The sequence below is a fragment of the Vicugna pacos genome, chromosome 16 (assembly GCF_048564905.1).
Source record: "Vicugna pacos chromosome 16, VicPac4, whole genome shotgun sequence".
Lineage (NCBI taxonomy): Eukaryota > Metazoa > Chordata > Mammalia > Artiodactyla > Camelidae > Vicugna > Vicugna pacos.
The window spans coordinates 50,447,787-50,471,997 of record NC_133002.1 but is presented as its reverse complement, the minus strand read 5'-3'; the positions used below and the strand labels follow the sequence as shown (position 1 = coordinate 50,471,997).

At 38.7% G+C, this 24,211-nt stretch overlaps 1 protein-coding gene across 3 annotated transcripts in view; it reads left to right on the top strand.

Moving 5' to 3' along the window:
* The first annotated feature begins 1,284 nt into the window (after window positions 1-1,284).
* Window positions 1,285-24,211, top strand: part of POLG2 (DNA polymerase gamma 2, accessory subunit) — a 66,367-nt gene continuing 43,440 nt past the window's right edge. The window contains exons 1-10 of one of the 3 annotated variants that reach the window (XM_072939424.1): window positions 1,285-2,000; window positions 5,468-5,594; window positions 5,709-5,814; window positions 6,614-6,787; window positions 8,278-8,418; window positions 10,442-10,522; window positions 12,740-12,840; window positions 14,561-14,678; window positions 17,752-17,842; window positions 23,979-24,192. In XM_072939424.1, the coding sequence (XP_072795525.1) occupies window positions 1,436-2,000; window positions 5,468-5,594; window positions 5,709-5,814; window positions 6,614-6,787; window positions 8,278-8,418; window positions 10,442-10,522; window positions 12,740-12,840; window positions 14,561-14,678; window positions 17,752-17,811 (1,473 nt within the window). In that variant the 5' untranslated portion in view covers window positions 1,285-1,435 and the 3' untranslated portion in view covers window positions 17,812-17,842; window positions 23,979-24,192. Of the gene's footprint in view, window positions 2,001-5,467; window positions 5,595-5,708; window positions 5,815-6,613; window positions 6,788-8,277; window positions 8,419-10,441; window positions 10,523-12,739; window positions 12,841-14,560; window positions 14,764-17,751; window positions 17,843-23,978; window positions 24,193-24,211 lie in introns of those variants that run through there. The other 2 variants (XR_012059791.1, XM_006199318.4) reach the window with 2 other exon arrangements.

Genomic DNA, 24,211 nt, shown 5'->3' with positions numbered 1-24,211 from the left:
GCCTTTTAATTTGTAAGCACATTGAAATGATTGTGGGGCTGTGGAAAACATTTATCTATTTACCTTTGAAGTAAATTTTAAAAGACAGTCCACTTTTTAGCATGTGTGTTGTGTCCAGCCTGTGGTTGTCTTTAACTAATAAATGTGGTTTTTCTCCCCATTCTCTCTCATTTATTTGTGTGTAGGCCTCCTCCCTGGTGTTTCCTGGGTGTGGAAAACACATAAACGTTGCTTAGCTTTGCAGTTAATACGTTACTTTACAGCAATAGTGTTTGACTTTCTGGGGCTTTTTGTTTTTGTTGTTTTTTGCAAACACTTGCACACATTCTTGCATTGAACAATTTTCTGAACCTTTCCTTTGCCAGCTTAGACGTGATGAATTTTAACTGTCTCCATATTCTGATAATTCAGTTGCTAAACTGCTACTCTAAATAAACTGCCTCTTCCAGGTAGTCTAGCGGAAAATAGAAGTATGGGTTAATCTTTGAAGGTTTCTCTAACCACTTAAGGGGAAGCTGAAAGTGAAAATCATGAGCTTTGGAATGAGCCATTTTCCTCCATTTGGACTGTACCACTTTACCACTGTTTGGGCAATTTTCTAAAGGGCTCTAAGTGTTAAAATGGAGATGTAAAGTCGCAAGCTTGCTAGGGAATCCCGGGTCTCCGTTTTAAACGGGTTTTCACATTCTGTTGCATGTTTGGAAGGGTCGCCTGGCTAAACAACTGGCTTGTTAACCGGTGCTTGGTTTTGTGTGCCTCCGCATTAACCTTGGAGGGTTTAAATCTGCTGGGCCCTTCTCAGCTGTTTGTTCCCTGACGTTCCCAGATGATGGAGATGCAGTTGGTCCAGGGCTGCCCTTTGAACACCAGTATGTAGAAGGACTGTATTCCATCCCTCCGCGTCACAGCCCCTACCTCACACCTTGCAACCCCCCAGTAAAGAACAGGACAGCAGCAGCTTCTAAGTAGAGATGCAAGGAAGGCCTGGGCCTGTAAACCGGCATTAACGACTACAACTTTTAAAAGGGGAACCAAGGTTTCCTTTTGTGGACATTTAGATTGAGAAGGTTTATTTAGATGGTTAATTTGCAGAACACCTAAGTATTTTGATGTCTGACTTGCAGAGAAAGGAAAGGAAGATAAAACTGACTCAATAATGGCAACGGCAGAATAGTGAAAAGCAGATGGGAATGGTATTTACTGGTGTCGATGAGGACAGATAACCAATTAGTGGGGACCAGGCCCCACTGACGCAAGAAGAGGTGGGAGGCTCGTGGTGGCTGCAGCCTGAACGCAGTGACGCACTTCCGTGGGCGGGGCTGGCCGCACGCACGCTTCCGTCGCGCCTGCGTGGTCTCCCCCGGGCGGATGGTTGTGGCGGTTTATTGGGATCAGCCAGCTAATAGGAGAGACGGTGCTTTAACTCCCGAGGGCAATGCGCCCTGGTGCAGCCTTCAGGACCTGCCATAAAGTCTGCAGGTGCCTACTGTCCGGGTTTGGGGGTCGGGGAAATGGGAGACAGCCGGAGCAGTTGACTGAAGGAAGCGGCTCCGTCAGAGAGCCCTTGAGGTCGCACGCGGAGCTGCCCCGCGGGAGCGAGCCGAGAGACGCCCCCGAGTCAGGTGGTGAGGGGAGCGAGGCGCTAGTGGACATCTGTCAGAAAAGGCATTTCTTCAGTGGCATCAAGCGGCAGCTTAGCCGAGATTCTCTTCTGAGCGGGTGCCACCCCGGCTTTGGCCCCTTGGGCATAGAGTTGCGGAAGAACCTGGCGGCAGAATGGTGGTCTTCGGTGGTGGTGTTCCGGGAGCAGGTCTTCCCGGTAGACGCCCTCCACCAAGAACCCGGCCCTTCGCTGACCGGGGACCGTGCCTTCAGGTTAGTTTCTGCAGAAGCGCTACGGGAAGTCTTGCAACAGAAAGATCTGAGTAAGGAACAACTAGTAGCATATCTTGAGAACTTACTAAAAACTTCTGGGAAGCTACGGGAGAACCTTCTTCACGGTATGCTTCACGATTTCATGCTTCAAAATAAGTGTTGGGGTGGAAAAGCAGTCTCGCTCGATTCCGGAAATTGCAAGGGCCCTTTGTTTATGGGGAAAGGAAGTTACTTGGTTCTCATCTTGAAGTAGATGGGTTTATTGACAGTGCTGCTGCCCTGGAGAAAACTGGTTCATGGGACCGTTACTGTTCCTTAAAGAATCTGGCCCAAGGACCTGATAACGCTCTCGGTTTCACAGGGCAACCCTAGAATTTTGCAGTTTAATTGAGCAGCCTTAGTATAGGACCATGTGTTTAAATTGAACCGTGTGTTTGAATTATTTGTTCTTTGTTACTAAAATGCTTATAAATACTTACACAGTTGAACGGCTTCAATTTTACAAACTATAGACTAATCAAGAGCTCATTTTTTCTAGAGCAAAAAGAAAACGCCCTCCGCCATTTTTTCTTACCGAAAACTGATCTACAATCTGTTGTTTGAAGAGCCCTTTAGGTAATTTTTAAGTTGACAGAATAATAGGACTATTCAAGCTTTGTAAGTGATTCTTGAGTGAGTGTTTGTAGGGCACCATATGCCTTTAAAGTCAAACAACACATGATAGCAGAGATTCTGAAAAAAAAAAATTCAGGTTCTTTACAGGACAGACTTGCTGCCACAGCGTCTCATCTTTGCAAAAGCTATCCTTGCCATTTTTCATTAAGCCATTTTTTATGAAGTAATTTAAAATAACCAGTGTCTGTGGTTCTCTGAAAATTAGTACCTATGTTGTGACCTTTTAAATATTTAATTAATAAAATAAAGCAAACCTAAACTAGTGAGTAAATATGACAGTTTTGACTTGTACTATTTTAATTATACCACGATGGTTTTACTTTGGAGGAGTTAAATCACTGGTCATTACCGTGTCCCCAAACAAATCAATCTTTTCTTCCCTATTAGAAAATGAAACGTAGTTCTCTTAGATTCATCAAAGCATTTATTCATGTGCAAGACATTTTCTTGCCTTTAAGAAACTTAAATCTACTTATTTGCCAAATCTTTAGGTTGTCTAGTGTTTTAGCTTCTAAGTACCAGTTTGCTATTTTTTTCTCTGCCCACTGCCCTTGCCCTCTTTATTTCATGTCTGAATTACTGTGGTAGCCTCTACTTAGGAATGGTTTTTTAAAATTCTCAGCCATTATGTCTTCAAATATTGTTACTACCCCATTCTCTTTCTTCTGTCCTGCGACAAATTACACATACATTAGGCTCCCCACCTCCATCTTGCTATCAGCTTTCTTGAACACATTAATCACATTTTAAACTATATCTGATAAGTCACATATGTCTGTTTATAGTATTTGTTTTTCTCTGGGCTTTGGGTCATTTGGACTTTTCTCTTGATATTGTAGGTAATTTGTATGTTAATTGTAGAGATAAGTTGAGGCTGTGGGCAGCATTTTATTCTACCTAGGAGGGTTTACTTTGGCTTTTGTCAGGGAGCTAGAGTGGGAGCATATCTTCTTAATACAGTCTGGGATTAAGTTTATTGAGGCTGGGCTTCAGTCTTTATCACTCCACTTCTACTCTGAGAGTGTAGCCCTTTGACTGTCTCCATTGAACAGCTAAGGTGTTTACCAGGGCTCCTGCTCCTTGTGAGCCAGGAACTAAAAGTTTTGTACTTCCTAGCACCATACAATGTCTGAAATCTCTGCTTAGTATTTCATCTTCTCAGCTCTGCTGCTTCAGATTTTAAAGCAGCACTAAATATTGCGTTCATCTCTCTGCTCTTCCCTTCTCTCCAGATTTTGGACCCTCAAGTCCTTACTGCCTTGATAGCAATCCCATGTCTTTAAGCAAAAAATTTTTTTTAAGTTTCTTGACCAGCTTTTCTTGTTATCAACGGCTGTTACCAGAAGTGGAAATCTCAAATCAAGTAATTTTTGAACACAGTGTTGTCATTTAATGGGCTGTAATCTAAGGAAAGCTATTTCCTATATAGTATAGGATAAAGCAAATAGATTGATGGATAGATTTAATAGGAACCAAGATTTTCACTGTAAGAGAAAAGAGATATAAATATTTTTTAAAAGGCAAGGATAGACTTTGAATGTTAAATTTAGGTTGACTATCAGTATGAACTCATGATTTTTTAAAATAAATATTTCCTAACTAACTCTTCATTGAAAGGGTCTAGAAGCGATTACGATAGTAATGAGCACAGCTAGTACCCAGAATTTGGTTTCTAAAAGGAACCAGTGCTTGGATAAATGGCTCATTCCAGGTCTGGAGCAGAGAAAGTAAAGGTGACTTTGGGACTGTTTATGGAGCTAGAAAGCAAAGAATTACTAGAAGACTAGTGGGTTTATGTTAAAAGGCCGCAGATATTGACTTGAAAGAGATGTCCACTGACTAAGTTTGGGACAAATTGAATATTAAAGTAAATATTGATGGTAATGGATCTGAAGACATTAAGTAAAATTAAAAATCTAATCCATAGTGTTAAAAAATAAGTAATTGTAGCTGCTGGTAGAAGGAGGAGGTGGAGAAAGTTGATGGTTTTACAGAAGCTATGCAATAAATGTAGAAGGAAAGATAGATTAGAAACATCACCATTTTATGATTTTTGTAATCCCCAGTATAATAATCAATTCAAACAAGGACTATCCATGGATTCTAAAATATTGGGTGGAAGATGGGGAATGGATGTCACTACCTTAACTAGGTGATCAAATCTGGTTTCATTAAACGTGAGATAATTTGATATTATGTTCCTCCTGATAGTATGCAGTAAGACATACATACATACCAACTGGGTAGTATTTATTCCTGCTAAACAATGATTAGCCCAAATTAAATCATAACGAATCATTCAGACAGATCTAAATGTGCAATAATCTATCACTGGTCTGGGCTCATATCAAAAGTCAATGTCATTGAAAGCAAAGTTAGAAGGAGGAGTCAGGGAGAATATGCTAGAGTCGAGGTGATTAAAGAGACCTAATCAAAATGCAGTGAATTGACCATACTTAGGGAGAAAGAGAATAGCAATAAATGGCATTTTGGGTGACAATTGGAGAAAATAGAGTATCGACCATATGTTAGATGAAAGTTTGATATGATTAATTTTATAGTGTAATGGTGTACAGAGAATAGTTTTAATTTTACGAGGTGTATGTTGGAATGTTCTGGGGTGGACAAGAAAAAAAATGTGGCAAAATGTTGACAATTGGCGAATCTAGGTAAAGGGTTAACAGATATTTATTGTACTGTTCTTCAACTTTCTTGTAGATTTGAAAATCTTCAAACTAAAAAGCAGGGATAAAGTACCTAAAATTAAGTAGTAGTCAATTGGGATCTGCCTTAATAGCTCCATGCTACTGTACTTACTGCTGTGTTAGCATTATACTATTCATTTGTCTATAAATTGACCAAAACGATTCGGGTTTATAGTATAGATTTACATGATGATTGATTTATCTTTTGACAGGTGCCTTGGAGCACTATGTTAATTGCCTGGATATGATAAACAAGAGGCTACCTTTTGGCCTTGCTCAGATTGGAGTGTGTTTTCATCCTGTTTCTGATACTAAGCAGACACCTGATGGTGTTAAAAGGTACACAAAAAATGGGCAGATAACTTGGCCTTGTATTTAAACAGTCACTTTCACTTTGGGATAGATTATATAATTTTCAAATAAGTGATTATCTGATATTTCTGATATCCAAAGAATCGGTGAAAAGACTGAAGCTTCACTGGTATGGTTTACTTCGGCAAGAACTGCAAGCCAGTGGCTTGATTTCTGGTTACGTCATCGACTTCTGTGGTGGAGAAAGGTACTACAATAATTACCCCTAATTTAATCATGAATAGGCAAATTGTCTCAGTGTGTCAGAAGTAATACTTCTCTATAATAAATGAAATTTTATAGACATAGCTATGTTATATTTATGAGCTATAATAAATTAGCAAATACAAATAAAAAACTCTTTATAATGATTTTCATTGTTCCATAAAACAAAGTTACTTTGATAAAGACATTTGTTGATCTCTCGTCTTGCTCAGAAACTTGTATTGGTAAGACTTTACATTCTAAGTAAAGTTCAAACCCCCCACCGGCATTCATGGCTGGCGTAGACTCTGACCCTTGCCCATTCTTACAGTTTTAGCGTTTGCTCCCGACCTCCACGAACTCTCCATATTAGTCAGATGGTTCTATAATTTACATCAAGTTTTAGGGTATGTTGAAAAATGAAGGAAGCATTTTTGTCTTGCCATTGTCTTATTTCTGTAACTCTTAAAATCCCCAAACACCCACCTAAATGGAATGATAACAATCAGGTTCTTCACAGAGGGATAAGAATGGTGAACATGTGATGCTCTCTTCTTTATCCCGCTTGGTTCGTGGTTCCTTCCCCTGGTATCACCACAGAAAGGCTAGATAGCATCAGCACTTTTTCTCTGTACTTCTTTCAGATAGAAAAACAATATTTTTAGCAGTACATTTACTCGTATTTAATTGAACTTAATTTTTGTTTGGGACTTGACCAGTTTTATTCAGTTGCTGCAGGCAACTTTAGTTTTTAATGTTTATTTTAATAAATTAATAAGACAAACTTAAATTTTCTTTTCCAGTTTGCCATGAGTCCATCTAACTTCAGCAGCAGCGATTGTCAGGATGAAGTGGGCCGAAAAGGAAGCAAACTCTACTACAATTTTCCCTGGGGAAAGGAGCCAATAGAAACCCTGTGGAATCTAGGAGATCATGAACTTCTACACATGTATCCCGGAAATGTGGCCCAATTACATGTACGTTTTACCTTGAGCTCCTTTGTGTCCTCTACCCAGATTCTCTAACTGTGATCACTTCTGAGCCAGTTGAGAGTAAACTGTAGACATGGTGCCCCCGATCTCTTAATACTTCAGTATGTACATCTCAAGGACAAGGTCTCACCTACATAATTGCAATGCACCATCAAAATCAGGAAAGTAACAGTAATCCACTATGACCATCCAATTCACAGAACCCTTCAAATGTAACTAGTTATTCCTATATGTGCTTCATAGGTCCAGGGTCCAATCTAGGATCATGTATTTCCTGTAGTTTTCATGTATCCTTAGCCTCCTTTGAATGAACCATGCTTTTTACCTTTCCTTGTCTCTTATGACCTTGACATTTTTGAAGAGTACAGGCCAGTTACTTTGTAGAATCCCTCCGGTTTGATTTTCTCTCATGTTTCCTCATGATTTATGTGTTTTTGCTCAGAATGTCATAGAAATGGTGCTGCTCTCTTCTCAGTGCATCATATTAGGAGGCATGTGATACCAGTTTGTTGCCAGTGATGTTAGCTTTTATCACTTGGCTAAGATGATGCTACCAGGTTTCTCCAATGTAAGGTTGAGAAGTATTTAGTACTTACTAATTGGTGAGTAATTAATGTCTTTTGTGGGCAGATACTTTAAGACTATGTAAATAACCTGTTTCTCACCAGATTTTGACCTACGAGTTGCAGCATCCATTGATTCTTGCCCAAATCAGTTATTACTATGAGGGTTGCCTTATGGTAATTTTTTATTGATTTCATCATTCTAGATTTACTTATCAGTTTATATTCTGATTGTATGAATCTAAAATGTAATTTTAAACAACAAAAACAAAGCATAAATACAAAACAGAAATAGACTCATAGACACAGAATACAAACTTGTGGTTGCCAAGAGGGCAGAGGGTGGGAAGGGATAGATGAGATTTCAAAATTGTAGAATAGATAAACAAGATAATACTGTATAGCACAGGGAAATATACACAAGATCTTATGGTAGCTTACAGAGAAAAAAATGTGACAATGAATATATATATGTTCATGTATAACTGAAAAATTGTGCTCTACACTGGAATTTGACACAACATTGTAAAATAATTATAAATCAATTAAAAAATATATAAAATGTAGGATATAATATGCTTGCAACTATTTTAAAATCACGCATGTGCTTAGATAAGGCAATGGGCACATTTGCTCTATAGTCAAATTAACCAAGGTTTGGATCCCAGCACTGAAACTTCCCAGCAGTGTTATCTTGGATAATTCAACCTGTGCAACTTTAGCCAGGTTAATAATGTGCTTATTTTGCCTCTATATAAAATGGAGTAATAGTAAATATGATATTTTGTGAAAATTGTGAAAATTCCATGAGACAATGCTCAAGAGAGCTAATAAAAGTGTTTTACGTTTAAAAAAAATGTAATTTTAAGAGACAGTTTTGCTAAATACTTTTTGTTCTACTTTTCTGTGAAGGGCCGAGATGGACGAAAAAATGTGATTCCTTCTGTTTTATCTGTAAATGGAGATCTAGACCGAGGCATACTGGCCTACCTCTATGATTCGTTCCAGCTAACAGAGAACTCCTTTACAAGAAAGAAACATCTTCATAGAAAGGTGCTTTTTGATATTTCATAGATAGACTTGGGAAACTAAAAATATATATTTCTCCCCCCTTTTCTATCTTAGTGTAATTGGTTTGTAACATAAACTCTGAGTAATAAATTTTTAGGACAAGTAATTTAAGTATTTTTCAGTTTTTTTTAGAATCTGGCCACAGGAATAGTAAGCAGGTTCTCACAGAATGGAACAAGGAGTCCCTGTTGGGTAATCCCAGGGCCGTTTCTGTTTGATCTTGGGCCACTAGACAGCTGTCTTGGATTCTTAGCCCCTGAGGCTTTCTATTAATGGCTTCCATTTGTGTCAGAAGCTGAGCATTAAGCAGGAGTAAGACAGACCAGCAAGACTTGTGGTATTGATCTCTCTGCTTCTGATCTGACCCCAAGTGGTTGATCACTGGATCACAGAAGCTAGACATAGTTCTGGTCAAGGGAAAGGCTTATTTTAGGATGTGCAGTTTGAGCATTTTTATGGGCTTAAAATCAAGAGAGAGGGTTGAAGCTCTAGGAGAGAAATGACTCATGGAGCAAGATTTTTGAACAGGCAGGAAGGATCAAGACAGAATCAAGAACACAAGTGGGGGGATTTATCTTAGAAATGAGTTAACTGAAACAGCAGGCAGGAAAGAAACAATGGTATAGATATAAATAGGCTACCAGTGCTGGTTAGCCCATAAAGGAAGTTTTACTCATATCCTCTGTTTTCTTGGAGAATTGGGAAGCAAGATTATTAGCTTCAATTGTGGCTGAGTAGGGGTTTAAGTGGCAAGAGTTTAGAATAGTCACATTCCCCTTGAATATGAAAAGAAGTTTTCCCAAATCAAAAACTGTAACACGTTGAGTGCTCAGCTGGGGTCAGACACCATGAGTTTGTAGCCCTACTCTGCACAGTGATCTGTTATGCAGCGCTCGTTTAGCCTGGTGTGGCCACTTACAGAATTGTTCTGGGGGTTGGGATTTACAAGGTGTGTATAGCAAACGAACAAGGCAGATCCTTTCTTTTGCTTATACCCCACATCCAAACCATCAGCAAAACCTATTTGACTCTATCTTCAAAATATATCCTGAATCTGACCATTTCTTACCACCGCCACTGCTTCCACTCTGATCTAAACCATGATAATCCCCCTGCCCCCCTAACTGAGTGGCCCTTTTAAAAGGAACATGCTCCTCATCTCACTCAGAGGAAAAGCCAAAGCCCCTGAAATGTTTTACAGACTCTCCTTTTTGACCTTCTACTCCTTTCCACCTCACTCAGTCTACACCAGCAGCACAGACCTTGTTTCTAGAACATGACAAGCGTGCTCCCAGCTCACAGAATTGTCATTAGTTCTCCCCTGTGTCTTGAATGCTCTTCCTCCAAATCCACATGTATTGTTCTTCAACCCCCTTTCAAGTCTTTGCTCAAATGTCACCTGAGAGAGAAGACTTTCTCTTACCACCTTATTTAAAATTGCAAACAGCCATCCCCCAACTCAACTCTTGCCAGCACTTCCTGTCTTCTTTTTTTTTTAGCACTTACACTTTCAAATATGTTATTTACTTACTTATTTTATTATCTGCTTCTCCCATCATGAAGGACAGGGATTTTTGCCCCCAGCACTTTGAACTGTTTCTGGTACCAAGTAGCCATTCAAATGTTTGTTGGATGGATGGATGGATGGATGGATGTGTAGAGTGATAAGTTCTGGCAAGAGAAAGTGATAAGCCATATGGCCCAGGCTGGGAAGGGAAGGCAGTAATGCCAGGAAGGGTATTTTGTCTAAGAGAAAATGGGAGTTATCAGAAAATGGGAGAGCATCAAGTAAACTTATTTCTGCAGAACATCTAATTGGAGAAATCTATGAGCAGCTGAATATACTCGCTGATACGTCATTACATGATTTTTTGTAACCTCAGCCAGCCTCCATTTCACACAGAAAATTTTAACTGTTGAAGAAGCTCCATATTTGTTAGTGCTTGTGTTATATTTAAACAAGATATGCTTCCCTTTTTTCCCCCCTCTCTTTAAATTGTTTTAGGTGCTTAAACTTCACCCTTGTTTAGCGCCTATTAAAGTTGCTTTGGATGTGGGAAGAGGCCCAACAGTGGAACTAAGACAGGTGGGTTAAATGAGTTTTAATGTAATGATTTCAATTATAACCATTATTCCAAGTAAATGAGTAGTTTGCCATTTAAAGTTTTATTTTGAGTCATTTATTTTAAAAAATTTTTAAATTAAATAATGAACTGTGGATAAATACTGTGGTTAATTATAGATAATTTTAAGTATAGAATATTAAAGAACTGAATACAATTCAGTGGATTTTGCTGTTAATGTCATTCCCAGTCATAATTGCACTTTTTTTTAAATGATTATGCATAATTTTGGTAATGTATTTGTACAGTTGTCTATTGAGTTATTTCTAGCCCCCTCCCCTTTTTAACTTAACACTTTTGATACTTGTTGGTATAAGCACAAGTTCTAGATCTGAAATCTTATTTGATTTTTGTAATCTATCTGGTCAAATTAAATACTCTTTAAAAAAAGCCAGGACCCTTTCAGCAGTCATTTCTGCCTGGGTGACTCAGACCCATTCAGAATCTGAGTGGGGACACTAGAAAGATGGACCCAGCTTTCCCCAGCTCCAGTGGAGTGGCCTGGGAGGTGCGGATCCTGAGCTCAGAGAAAGGGAAGATAATGGCTTAATTTCTGCATTTCCCCCAGGGTCCTGAAGGAGGCTTCCCACCCCCCTTTGCTGTAGGTCGTAAGTTCCTAGGGTTTTTTTGCTTGAAGGTCAAAGACTCTGCTCCCTAGATTTTTGTCACTACCATTGCAGGCCTTTTTTGGTTCTGTTTTTGTTTATAAGAATATTAAGTATTTTGTGCCTTTGGTATTTTACCAAAAGAGTAGTGTTTTGTATGTCTTAATCTGTTTTTAACTTTTTCCCTCATCAGTATGACAGAGAATCCTTACGCATGAAACTTTTTGGGCTGTGCTAGAGTTTTTGTGGGTTATATACACGGGGATGGGATTTTTGGACGAAATGAATATGTATCCTTAATTTCACTACATCAGTTGGATTGCTCTCCAGATTGGTGGCACCTGCTCGGGCTCTTCCGTGGTGTGAGGGCTCTCATTTTCCCATGTCTTCACCTGCACTTAATCATGCTTAGGGCTTTTTCGTTCCTTTTCTACCTTCTGTTAGAGCACATTGTTTTGCTGACAGCCACTAACTTACTAAAACTCATGTTTATTTTTCCCTGTTAATTTCTTAGTTTTATTAGTATCTATATTCTCATCTACCCCAAAAATATCATGTACTTTAACACCCATTTACTTTGCTGTGGTCTCTCTGGGAACTTGTTAGAAATGCAAGTTCTTGCCAGACCTGCTGAATCAGGAACTCTGGGGTGAGGCTGAACCACCTGTTTTCACAAGCCCTCCAGGTGATGCTGATGCTAAGTTTGAGGAACTCTAACTCAGGCACACCTCCCCACCTCGCCACCATCTCACCCCCTCCCCCATTTTGCCCTTCCCCCTGGGGCATTTGGTAATGTCTGGGGACATTTTTGGTTGTCACAATGTCAGGGAGGGGGCTCCAGGCAGTTAATGGAGGCCAGGGATGCTGCTAAACATCCTGTGTCAGCAGTGCCAATGAGAGGAATCCTGCTTTAGGGTTCTAGATTGTTTAAAATTTTTCTTTGTTTTGCTTCACCATTGTTAGAAAAAAACAATAAAGTGTGCTATGTCATTTACTCATTACTTGTGTGTTTCCAGTTGGCTTTTGTCTCCAGCATTCTAATCAGTCCTTCTCTTCTTGAAACATTTTCTTAAAAAAAAAAAAAAGAAACATTTTCTTTAGTTGGCTTTAGGAGTACCACTGTCCTGGTTTTCCTCCTCCTTTTCTGGCTCTTTCGTTTCCTTCACTAGCTCTTCCTGACACTGTAGTATAACCGTAGGGCTCAGCTCTCAACTCTCAGATGAGTTTAGGGTTAACATAGCCCTTTGGACTTACCTGTATTTTTCTGATAGAATCTGTTTTGCTTTTGTTTATTTTTGTTTTGAATAATGATAGTGATAGTAAAAATCCTTACATTTAGTATAAAATTTTCAGAGATTTGCATTTAGTATTCAGCTTTGCAGTGCTTAAGTTCTTCAGAGGAAGTGTACAATCTGTAAGTATACAATATATAAATTATCAACAATATTATCATGTAATTAGAGGAATTTATGCCCATTTTAAAGATTGAAAAAGATGATTAATGGTTTCACAATAATAGGTTAATAACTCTAGCTACTTTTCTTTCATATTCAAAGTTTTTGTATTTTTCCCCAGGTTTGTCAAGGGCTGTTCAATGAATTACTAGAGAATGGAATTTCTGTGTGGCCTGGTTATTTGGAAACTGTGCAATCCTCATTGGAACAACTTTATTCAAAGTAAGAATTGTCTTTTTTGTCACTAAAAAATGTTTATTCAGAGATTTTGATTATGTGATGTTTCTTTATGAGTAACAAAGTTCTTCTAAATATGTATATATAATGTAATTTAAAATTATTCCTAACATTCCTGTTTACAGAACCACATACCTTTAGTTAATTGCTACAGCAGGGGACAAAACTCATCAGGTATATTTGAGCACATACTATGTGCAACTTCAGGACTTAAGATCATGAAGGGTGTGTACCTGAGTCTATCAGTTTATCAGGGATGGAATTATATGTATTGGATGCATTTGCTGAATCAGGACTGAGGGAAACTTGTGGTTGATTCTAAGGCTGAGTGGAAGATAAATTCCATTCCAGAGAATAGAGAAATAGTTTTCCCAGTGATCTGCACCTCTGTTCATCTGATTACTCAAGACTGAAACCTGGATGTTGTCCTCAACTCCTCCCTCTTCCTTATTGTTCACGTCCAGTTCATCACTAACTGTTGTCATCTTCCTAAATATAGCTCACATACACATCTCTCCATCTTCACTACCACTATAGTTAAGATCACCAGTATCTTACTCCTTAACAGGATTATTGAAATAATCTCTTAATTGATCTCCCTGTCTTTAGTCTTTTCCCTGGCTATTTTTATTAACATCTATTTTTTAATAAAGTAATTCATTCTTCCCTACTTTGGGTTTATTTTGTTGAGTTTGTTTTAGCTTTTTGTGTTGAATGCAAAATATGTTGAAAACATTTTAGGTGAAAAGCTGTGAAGTTTAGTGTTTTGCTTCTCAGTTCCCTTGTAACTTGTTAAAAATACACCTTTCAGATGATGTCATAAGAAAAATAGGTCTCTATAGATAAAGCAGCTGATGATTTTATCATGTATAAAACAAAGGGATGCTTGAACTTTCTAGTGTTCTCATGCTCTAAAATCTTATCCTTTGAGTCATGTGAACATTGTCAAGTTACAGTTGTTCTTTATATGGTAAAAGCTTTATTGTCCCAGGATATTTTTATCCAGATATTTATTAAGCACCTACTATGTTTCATGTACGTTGATATAGCAGTAAACAAGCCAGAAACGTTTCGTGTTTTCATGAAGCTTATATTCTAGTGGGACAAAATAGATGATAGACAAATAAATAGATGAATAAGAAAATTTCCGGTGGAGTCCTACAAAGAAAAGGAATGTTAATGAGATAATGTGACTGGGTAAACAGAAAGAAGTCCAATGTGGAGTATATTTATTTAGTTATTGCTGAACTAGAAACTATAAGTTACTAAATTTTATATTAAGCATGATTTTGGTGTAATTTGTTGTACACTGATCTTAATATTATAGTAGTATTGGAAGAAAGTTTAGTCTAACATAATTTTCTTGGATTGTATTCAAGTACCAAAAGTCTGAGGTCGTTCTGAGGTTCATCCATACTGTCACTCCAAATGGTGTGTTTAGGTACCAGTGTTTATTTCTGTTTTTATTTTCTTTTATGAGTTTCCAGCTATTACAATAAGAAGTCAGAAACCTTCTGAAAATTTTACTTTGACAGTTCAGAAGCTTGAAAAATGTGTTTATGGGTTCTACTCTCAAGCCCTGCTTTTGAACTTTGTGAATGTTGAAAGTGGCATCGACTCTAAAGTAACTAAAGCTGGTAGTGTGCTGAATTTACAGTTTATATTTGTGCTCATGTTATTTCAGTTAACTACGTTTTTTTCTTAGATATGATGAAATGAGTATCCTCTTCACAGTGTTGATTACTGAAGCTACTCTGGAGAATGGATTAATACATCTGAGAAGTAGAGACACCACAATGAAGGAAATGATGCATATATCCAAAGTAAAAGACTTTTTAATTAAGTATATATCATCAGCTAAGAATGTATAGACTTCAATGTTTGTATAATAAATATTCTCCTTTCCTACTCTGGTTGTCTTAGATTTTTCTTTAGCCCCTTTGCACTTATGAAGTGCATGTTTTTGGTGCTTTTTTAAACTTAGTTTTTATTATTTGTATTTCTTCATGTATTTCATGGTATCAGGAGTATGTTGAGCTATAGGAAACAAAACTACTGCTATACTGGATTAAGCAAATTAGAGTTTGTTTTCCTCATAACAAGAAATTGAGGGGGTAGACTGTCAGGGCTGGTACAGTTGTTTCCTCTGTGGTAGTTAGGGACTGAGGCTCTTGCTGTCTTTCTGTTCCACCATCTTTAGTATGTTGGCTTTTATCTTTATGCTTGTTGCTTCTTGGTCACAAGGTGATTGCTAGATTGTTAGCCTTCTCTTCCATACCTACTTAGGAAGAAAATCAGAGACAAGAGCTGGACAGCCAAGACTCTTCCCTTTTTAATTAGCAAAGTAAAAGCTTTCCCAGACATCCTTATCAGAAGACTTACTACATTTTAATTATCAGAACTGAGTCACATGGTCATTCCTAGGCCAGCCATTGTCCAAGGAAGTGAGAATACCATGATTAATTTGGACCAAGCACAGTTTATCCCTTGGGGCCACAATAGTGTCTTATCCTCTCTGAAATGGGTTTTGTTATCAGGAAAGAAGAGGTCTTTATGGAGTCTGCCACATGTATGCTGTCCAATATGAAAGATTAACCTAAAACTAAATCTTTAATAATTGTAACATTTATTGATTTTTTAAAAAGCAAGCTAAAATAAATGTTGAATGGCATAACCTTATATTACATACTATTTCATGTCTGATTATAATAGATATGTTTGTAAGAAATCTTTGAACTTTATGTACTGATTGTGTTTGTGTTATACTGTTACCAACCTGACAAAAATTCCAGCTGATAATTTGTGCAAAATGTCTTGAAATGTTGGCTAACTTGTCTCAGTTGACTTTACTTCATAGGTTTTTACTTTAGGGTTATTATTTTTTGTTTTGGAGGAGAATTTCAAACCCAAACATATGCCAAATAGTACAATTAACCCCGTGTACCTGTCACTCACCACCAACAGCCATCAACCCGTGCCCAGTCTTGCCTCACCCTCCCAACACCACCCTGCCATATTATTTTGAAACAGATTGCAGCTGTCATCTCATTTGTAACTATTTTAGTTAAGACTCTTGTTAACCATTCTCACACATAAAATTAACACTTGGTAATACTAAGGAATTATTGACAATTTCCTTGGGTGTGATAATGGTATTATGGTTTTATCTTTCTTTTTAAAAAGTCCTTATCTGATAGAAGCACATACCTAAAATATTTTTGAGTAAAATTGTATTATCTAAGACTTGCTTTTAAATTTAGCATAAAAAAGAGTGGTGGAATATAGATGAAAAATAAGAATAGTGCTGAGTTGTTGAAGCTGAGTAATGGGTACATGGGGGTGCATTGTACTGTTTCTTTTTGTGTGTGTTTGAGGATTTTAATAATAAAATTTTTTAAAATACCAATTCTTTAATGTCAGATATCCACTCAGTTTCCGGTTGCCTCATAATGTTGTACTGTTTGTTTGAATCAGGATCCAAATAAGGCCCTTTAATTGAAGTTGGTTGTTAGGTCTTTAACTAGGTCTTTAGTCTCTCTTATCCTGTAGATTTCAGCTCTCTCATTTGCTTGCACACTCTGTCTCTCTCTTTCCGGCTTTTTTTGTAAGATATTTGAGTTTATTGTTTTCTACTGTTTGGATTTTGCTTATTGTATCTTCTTGGTATAGTTTACCCTGTTCTTCTCTGTATATTTCCTATAGATTGGAAATTTAATCAAGAGGCTTGATCAACTTCAAGTTCAGTATTCGGGGGGCAAGGTTGTCTTATAGATTGTGTTCTCCTGTCAGGAAGCAGTAAATGTCTGGTTATCTCTCTCTGGGGGATGCTAGCAATTATTGACCGACGCCTAAATCAGTCAGTTCATTAGAGGTGGCAAAACGGTGATATTCTGATTCTATCTTCCTTCTTTATTTATTAGCTAGAATACTTGTATAAAGAAAAGCATCTCATCTACCATTTGCCTGGCGTATGGGAAAGGTGGAAGAATTGTTAGATTCGTCCCTTTTAGAGTTACTCTTTTTCATGCACAAATTGTCCTATCTTTGGCTACTAGGAGCCTCTTCAAGTTGGCCTCGAGTCCTTTTGACACAACTTCAGTAGTCCTTGCTAGCATCCTTGGTATCTAATATAGAGATTGTATATTTCAGAGTTTTCTCCAAGGAGCCCTGCTCCAAGGAGCCCTGGTTCCTTTTATTGGAAAACTGGAGACCATACTCTTGAGTGCCAAGGGTGCTCATTGTTAGAAGGCAGACTTTGTTTCTAGGCCTTTATAGTGTTCAGAGCTAGCAAATGTATGTGTGTATTTGTGTGTGTATACTCCCCCCCAATTAAAAAATGCATCATGAATTTATCAATACCTTCAATTCAAATTCAGGACCACAGAGTGTGTGTGTGTGTGTGTGTGTGTGTGTGTGAATTAGCTTTATTGGGATATGATTTACATACAGTAAATTTATCTATTTTAAATGTACAAATTATGAACTTTTACAGATGTGTAACCACCACCACAGTGACAATCTAGAACATTTCCATCATCTCCAAAAAGCCCCCTTATGTCCCATTAGGACTTCAGGGTTTTTGCTCACACATTTTTATCTCCTCCTACACCAGAAATCCCAATTCTCGAGAATGCTGATGGTGATAAAATTAGAATGCCAGGCCACACAGCTGTGCCTTTGCTATATTTCACCTTAACCACAGCACTCTCAGAACTGCAATACCAATATTATCTCCATGTAGCCACTTAAAAGTTTAAATTTCAATTTTGCAGTTTAGGTACAATATTTATTTATAATATAACCGTGAGAATCTAAAAATTTTTTAAAATTATTTTTCTGAAGAAAATCTCAGCCCTGCCCACAGGTACCTTTATTTAAGGTACTTTGTTTTCTTAGGGGCCTCAGACTTCACAGGAGGATTGTGTTCCTGATCTCAGGTCAGCTGAACTGCACTAACTGGCAACAGAATGTTTACACTACAGTTGAGGTAAGTAATGTTGATGGAGGATTATCCAGATCAGAGTTGTCCGACTGGGTTTACAATCAGAATCTCCTGTGGAGCTTTATAAAAAATAAGTATATTTGAACCCTATCCCAGACAGACCTACTATTTCTTTTAACAGTGGGGCCCATATAAGTATATTTTAAAATATTTACGAGTCCAGGTTTCTGATGTTCTCCCCAGTAGTAAATATTAAATTTATCAGAAAGCTGCATACCTAGATGGTATTGTTTTCACAGAACTTCCCTCCGACTCAGTTACTTTTAACAAATTTTCTTTTACCAAATGCCCTTAGGTATTACACCACACCAGTATGTATTGAAAGATGTTATTAGAAGTAGCTCTATGAAACTCACTCTTGAGTTAGCCATAAGAATGTTCTTAAAGATACTTATTTGCCATGTTATACAGTGTCTTCCTATGAGGAAGCATGGGAGAAATTGCTCTTAGATTTAAATGCCAATAATAGTTATGCTTCTCCTCAGGCTGGTCTGTTATTATGTGTGTCAGGTATCTATTCATTTGGTTTATTCACAAAGGCTTTCTGAGCACCCAGTTCCCAGGGACTCCCAGTGCTGGGGATGTAATGGTGAACAAAATAGACAAGACCCTTCTAGGGGTGGGCATGTGGGAACAAACAATAAGCAAGTAAGTGCTTGGACAGTTTCAGGTAATTGTAGGTAGTGATGTGCTATGAAATAGCACAGGATGATGAGGGTAGTTAGTGTGCTTTACATGGAAGATCAGGGAAGTCTCTGAGGACATGACCTGTTGGCCGAGACTGAGTGATGTGAAGGAACCAGCTGTGTGAAGATCTGGGGCAGCACATTCTGGGTAGAAGGAAATAGTAAGTGCCAAGGCCTTAGGAGGAAAAAGGCGTGGAGTGAGCAAGAAATACCAAGCAGGCCAGAGCAGAGGGGAGAAGGGGAGAAGATGAGGTGGTCAGAGCCCACATTGCTTACAAATATGGGGGCCACAATAAGGAGTTAGAAGGCAGGAGGTGGAGAACGGTTTGAGCAGAGAAGGGACATACTATTATTTGGAAAAGATTGCTGTGGAGAGTGGAGTATAGAGGAGCAGAATGGAAGCGGGGAGACCTGCTACGGGCTCTGACAGTGCCCTTCCTAGGCCTGGCGAGAGGAGCCCCTGCCCTGGGCCCTGCTCTGGCCCTTCTCCAGCTGTGCCTTTCCCCATGGGATATGGGAGAGGCCAAAGAGACATACTTAGAGGTCACTGTAATCCTTTGGTGTCTAATTGTTCGAGCCTTTAAGTTTATGTACTACCCGAGATCTCAGTTACTATCTCTGGTGGTGTGCACTGAGGAAGGTCAAAGGCAAGGCATTAGTCCATGTCCCTCCAGGGCAGTAAATGAGAAAGACAGAAACATGGGCTTCCTCTGGTCAAGTCCACACTTTACATCGTTCAGGAGAAGCAGCACTGAGAGAAGGCAGTCTCCTTAGGTTGTAATCCCCCAGCCCTGGGAGCAGAAGGGGCAGAAGGGACAAATGCTTGAAGGCAGCTGGTCAGAGCACACCTGTTTGCAGCTCTTCATCCTAGCAAGATTTCTTGCTGCCCTGGTGTTACCTTGCAGATACTACCTTTTCCCAGTTCCCTATTGGCTTGTTGGCCCCTTCCTTCCTTCCTTCCTTCCTTCCTTCCTTGTTTTAGGTTTATTTATTTTATTTATTTATTAGTGGAGGTGCTGGGGATTGAACCCAGGACCTCATGAGTGTTAAGCAGGCACTCTACTGCTGAGCTATACTCTTCCCCTTCTCCTTGTCCTTTTTCTTAATGGTTTGTGAGAACTCATTGTATATTGTGGAACTTCATACTTTATTGCAGACGTGGGCGCAAAAATATTTTCCCCTAGTTTTTCTTTTGACTTAGTTTATGATTTTGAATGTAATTTTTAAATGTTTCATCAAATTAAACCATCATTTATGTCTTCTGGATTGTGGGTCATATCTCGAAAAGACTTTCCGTCTTAAAGATTATTATAGAATTCCTCCTGTTTTATGCTAGCATTCCTGTGCCTTTATTTTAAGTATTTTAATATTTGAGCTATCTGAATTTATTTTGTAAAGAATGACTTCCAACGTATTAAATGTGGTTCTCAAGTTTTTACAGTATGTGGAATAACCCATCTTTTCCTCATTGATGTAAAATGCCGTATTTTTCATATATTAAACTCCCATATGTATTTAGATCTATATCTGGACTTTTTGTCCTGTTACATCTACAGTTTTCTACTAGTCCAGCCATATATAAATACCACACTTTCAAAATCACGGTAACTTTATCTGTTTTCAAACCTTAAACACCTCTCTGTCTTCCTTTCCCTCCTTCCCTCTCTCTTTCTCTTTCTCTCTCTCTCTCTCACACACACACACACACGTTTATTCATGTTTCTTGAATCCCACACCCTTTCTCATCAAGTATATCATGTAGTTCTTCCAGTGTGAATGAGAATGGAGAAACCTCCTTGTCCATCTTTGTCTTAAAAAGTCTTTATTTCCCCCTCAGTCTTGATTGATATTTTGGCTAGTGTGGTAGCTATTTTGATTGGCTTTCTTAAGCCACATCGTAACCCTCCTTCTGTTTGGTGGGGTCAGAAACAACACGATTCCCCTGCTGTCAGGGTGTGGCTGTGAATGTCTTCCAGCAATTAGATGCACTCGCCTAGGACCTGAAAAGTGGAAGGGAGTGGTACCTTTCACTGCAAAGCCAGTGTCTGCGGTGACAGCTCCACACTCCACTGAGCTCCAGTTTCTGGGGGCAGCAGCTGTGGCAGAGGCAGCAGCGATGACAGTAGCCACAGTAGTTCTCTGGTCTCCATATTGTAAGAAATGGAAAAGAATTTAGCAAGGTTGTGGGTACAAAGTCAACCAAGAAAAATGGTTGTGTTTCTACATATAAACAACACGAAGGAAAAATACAACTTACAATAGCATCAGAATATCAAGTACTTAGGACTAAATCTAACAAAAGATGTGCGAGATGTTTATGCAGAAAATGATAAACTGCTATTGAGAGAACTGAAGAAGGCATAAACAAATGTTGAGATACTTTTAGTTTGGAAAACTCAGTATTGTTAAAATGTTATTTCTCCTCAAATTGACCTACAAATTCAATACAATGTCAATCAAAATCACTACTGTGTTAATTTTTTTCTTTAAGACAATAACAAGCAGACTCTAAAATTTATATGGAAATGGAAAAGGTCAAGAATAGCTAAGACATCCTCACAAAGAACAAGGTGGGAAAATCGCTCCTCCAGCTATCACAGTGTATTGGAAAGCTGAGTATGGTATTGACACAAGAGACAGAACAATGAAGCAGAATCCAAAGCCCAGAAAGAAACCCACATGGATATGAACATTTGATTTGTGACAAAGATGACACTACATTTTAGTCGGGAAAGGACAGTCTTCTCAGTAAATAGTGCTGGAGCAACGGGGTATATCCATTCAGGGGAGGGGAAAGAAGTATGATGCCAATTTCACATCACACAAACAATTCCAAATGGATGGAACCTGAAATCTGAAAATCAACTAAATAAGCCTTGAGTAGGTAGTAATGTAGGGTAATACTTGTGTGACCTCAAATTGAGAAATATTTCTTCATGTGGACATATATACACAAAAAACAATAATCATAAAGGAAAAGGCAGACACATTAAGTCCTTAAAATTTCATCAAAAGTTACCATAAAGAAAATGAAAAATCAAGGTACAGAGTAGGAGGACGACTATTAAAAAAATAAGAAAAGGTCAAAACAGCTCAGTAGAAAAACAGACTTGGTACCTCAAAATAAGCATTTCATAAAAGAAGAGATCCAAATGACCTATGAATATAGGAGATACCCACAAGAATGGTTAATCTAAAACCGCAGTGCCAGCGTTGGTGAAGATGTCGGGGAATGGGAGCGTCCAACTGCTCATGGGAATAGAAAGGTGGTAAACCGACTTTAGAAGAAAATATGGCATTATCTACTTGGACTGGAGATAAACGTCCCCCGTTTCCCAGTACTTCTACTCCTATGTATAATCAACATAATTGCGTACACATGGGAACCAGGAGCTGCATTCATAGCATAAGGGCATAGCTGCATTAATAGACCCAAGCTGACAACAACCCAAATGTCTGTCAGCTGTAGAATAGATATATTATAGTATATTCAGACACAGAAATGCTATTTAGCAAGGAAAAGACATGAATTACAACTAGATGCAGCAACATGAATAAATCTCACAGATACAATGTTGAGCAAAAAGAGCCAGACAGAAGAATAAATGCTATACAATTCCATTTATTTAAATTCAAAAACAGGCAAAACTTAAAGTGGTGCCTAGGAATGCATAGTTAGGTTATAAAACTATAAAGAAAAGTAGAGGTGTGATTCCCATAAAAGAGGAGTTAAGTTGGGGAGATGGGGTTGTGATTGGGAAGAGCCATGCAGAAGGTTTCTGTGCTGCTGGCAATATTTCATCACTGGTGTTCACTTGATATAATTTATCAAGCTGTAGATAGATATTTTTGTGCATTTCCAGATAGTGTATGCTCTATTTCACAACAACAAAAAAATTTAAAGAATATGTGGATTTGTAAAAAAACCAAAGTGAAACTTCTAGACATGAAAAAAACCTAACTATTGAAACGAGAACTCATTAGATCCTCTTCCCATTCCTTTTCCTCTTCCTCTTCTAAACAATTTAATCCAAAACCATGGGGCTGAATGTCTGTGCAGAGGGTAGCCACAGTAAGTCGAGGTGAGTAAGGACTACGTGAGGATAAGTACACAAAGCACTTAACAGTACCTGGAACCTGGTATGTGCTCAGCCCATGGCAGTTAATACTTTTGTTGTTATAGTTGTTACAAAGGAAATGAGAGAGGGCATAGCAGCCACCAACCACATCCTCTGGGCCTCACCTGCATCTGAGGCCTCACTCACTTTGTGTTGACAGTTTCCTGCTTCAAGTGTACAACGCATATCCAACATTTTCTGCCCGGGGCTTTTCAGTGCCCTGGGAGAGATGCCAGTGGAAGCCCACTTGGAATGCCCACATGCACAGCCTAGAAGTGGGGGAAGAAGAGGAGGGTATAGCTCAAGTGGTAGAGTGCATGCTTAGCATGCATGAGGTCCTGGGTTCAATCCCCAGTACCTCCATTAAATAAATAAATCTAATTACCTTCCCCCATGAAAAAAAAAAAAAAGTGGGGTAAGCATTGCCTCACAGCAGCTCCATGGTGTAGATGTTATTTCTCTCTCTCCTCCTCCTCCCCCACATCTCTTCTAATGAGGAAACTGAAGCCCAGAGAGTTTAAGTAACTTACCCAGAGTCACACAGTTAGTACATGACTAAGCCTGGATTATGCTCAGTCTGACTCCAGAGCCCCTACACTCTTACCCTCTATGATATACCGATTTCCTCCAAATAAATGTATCAACAGAGAAAAGGGGGAAAATATGCTCACGAATGCTGCTTTATGACAACACATTCCTCAGATTCATCTGGACCTGTGTGTGCAGTATCCCTTCCCCCCATGAAGATGCATTCCCATAGCCAGTGCTTCTGCAGTTCTTTGCTGGGATTTAAGTCCCAGTTCAACCACTTACCAAGCTGGGAGTGACCTTGTAAAATAAACTACCCCATCTGAGCCTAAGTTTCCTTACCTGTAAAAGCAAATTGATAATATTGGCCTTGTAGGATGTTACACAGAGTTAGTGTCTAATAGCTGATAGCTATGATTTTTCTAGTCAGAGATCCATTGTTGGGAAGACTGAAGACAGGTTCAGGCACCCCCCCTCAAGAAGAGCCAAGCAGAAAAATTGGGGCCAAGTTATTTTGTTTGTCTGGAAGCCCAGAAATGTCTCCTGGTTTTTATTGGACTTTACTTATAACTCCTAGGTTGAGAGATTCAAACCAGAAATTATTTTGTCCCCTGTAGTAGGCTGAATGGTGGTTCCCCCAAAAGATAAGTTGTAACTCCTGGAACCTATGACTATCACCTTAATTTGGAAAAAGGGTCTTTGCAGATGTAATGAAGTTAAGGATCTCAAAATGAGGCCACCCTGGATTATCTGGGTGGTTCCTAAATCTGCTGACCAGCATCTTTATAGGAGAAAGGCAGAGGGAGAGAAGGCCATGTGAAGAAAAGGCAGAGACTGGAGTGATGCTGCCGCAAGCCAAGAAGCACCAGAAGCCACCAGAAACTGGAAGAGGCAAGCAAGACTTCTCCCCCAGAGCCTTCAGAGGGAGCACAGCCCTGCTGACACCTTGGTTTTAGATTTCTGGCCTCTGGAACTATGAGAAAATAAATTTCTGTTTAAGCTGCCATTTTGTGGTAATTTAT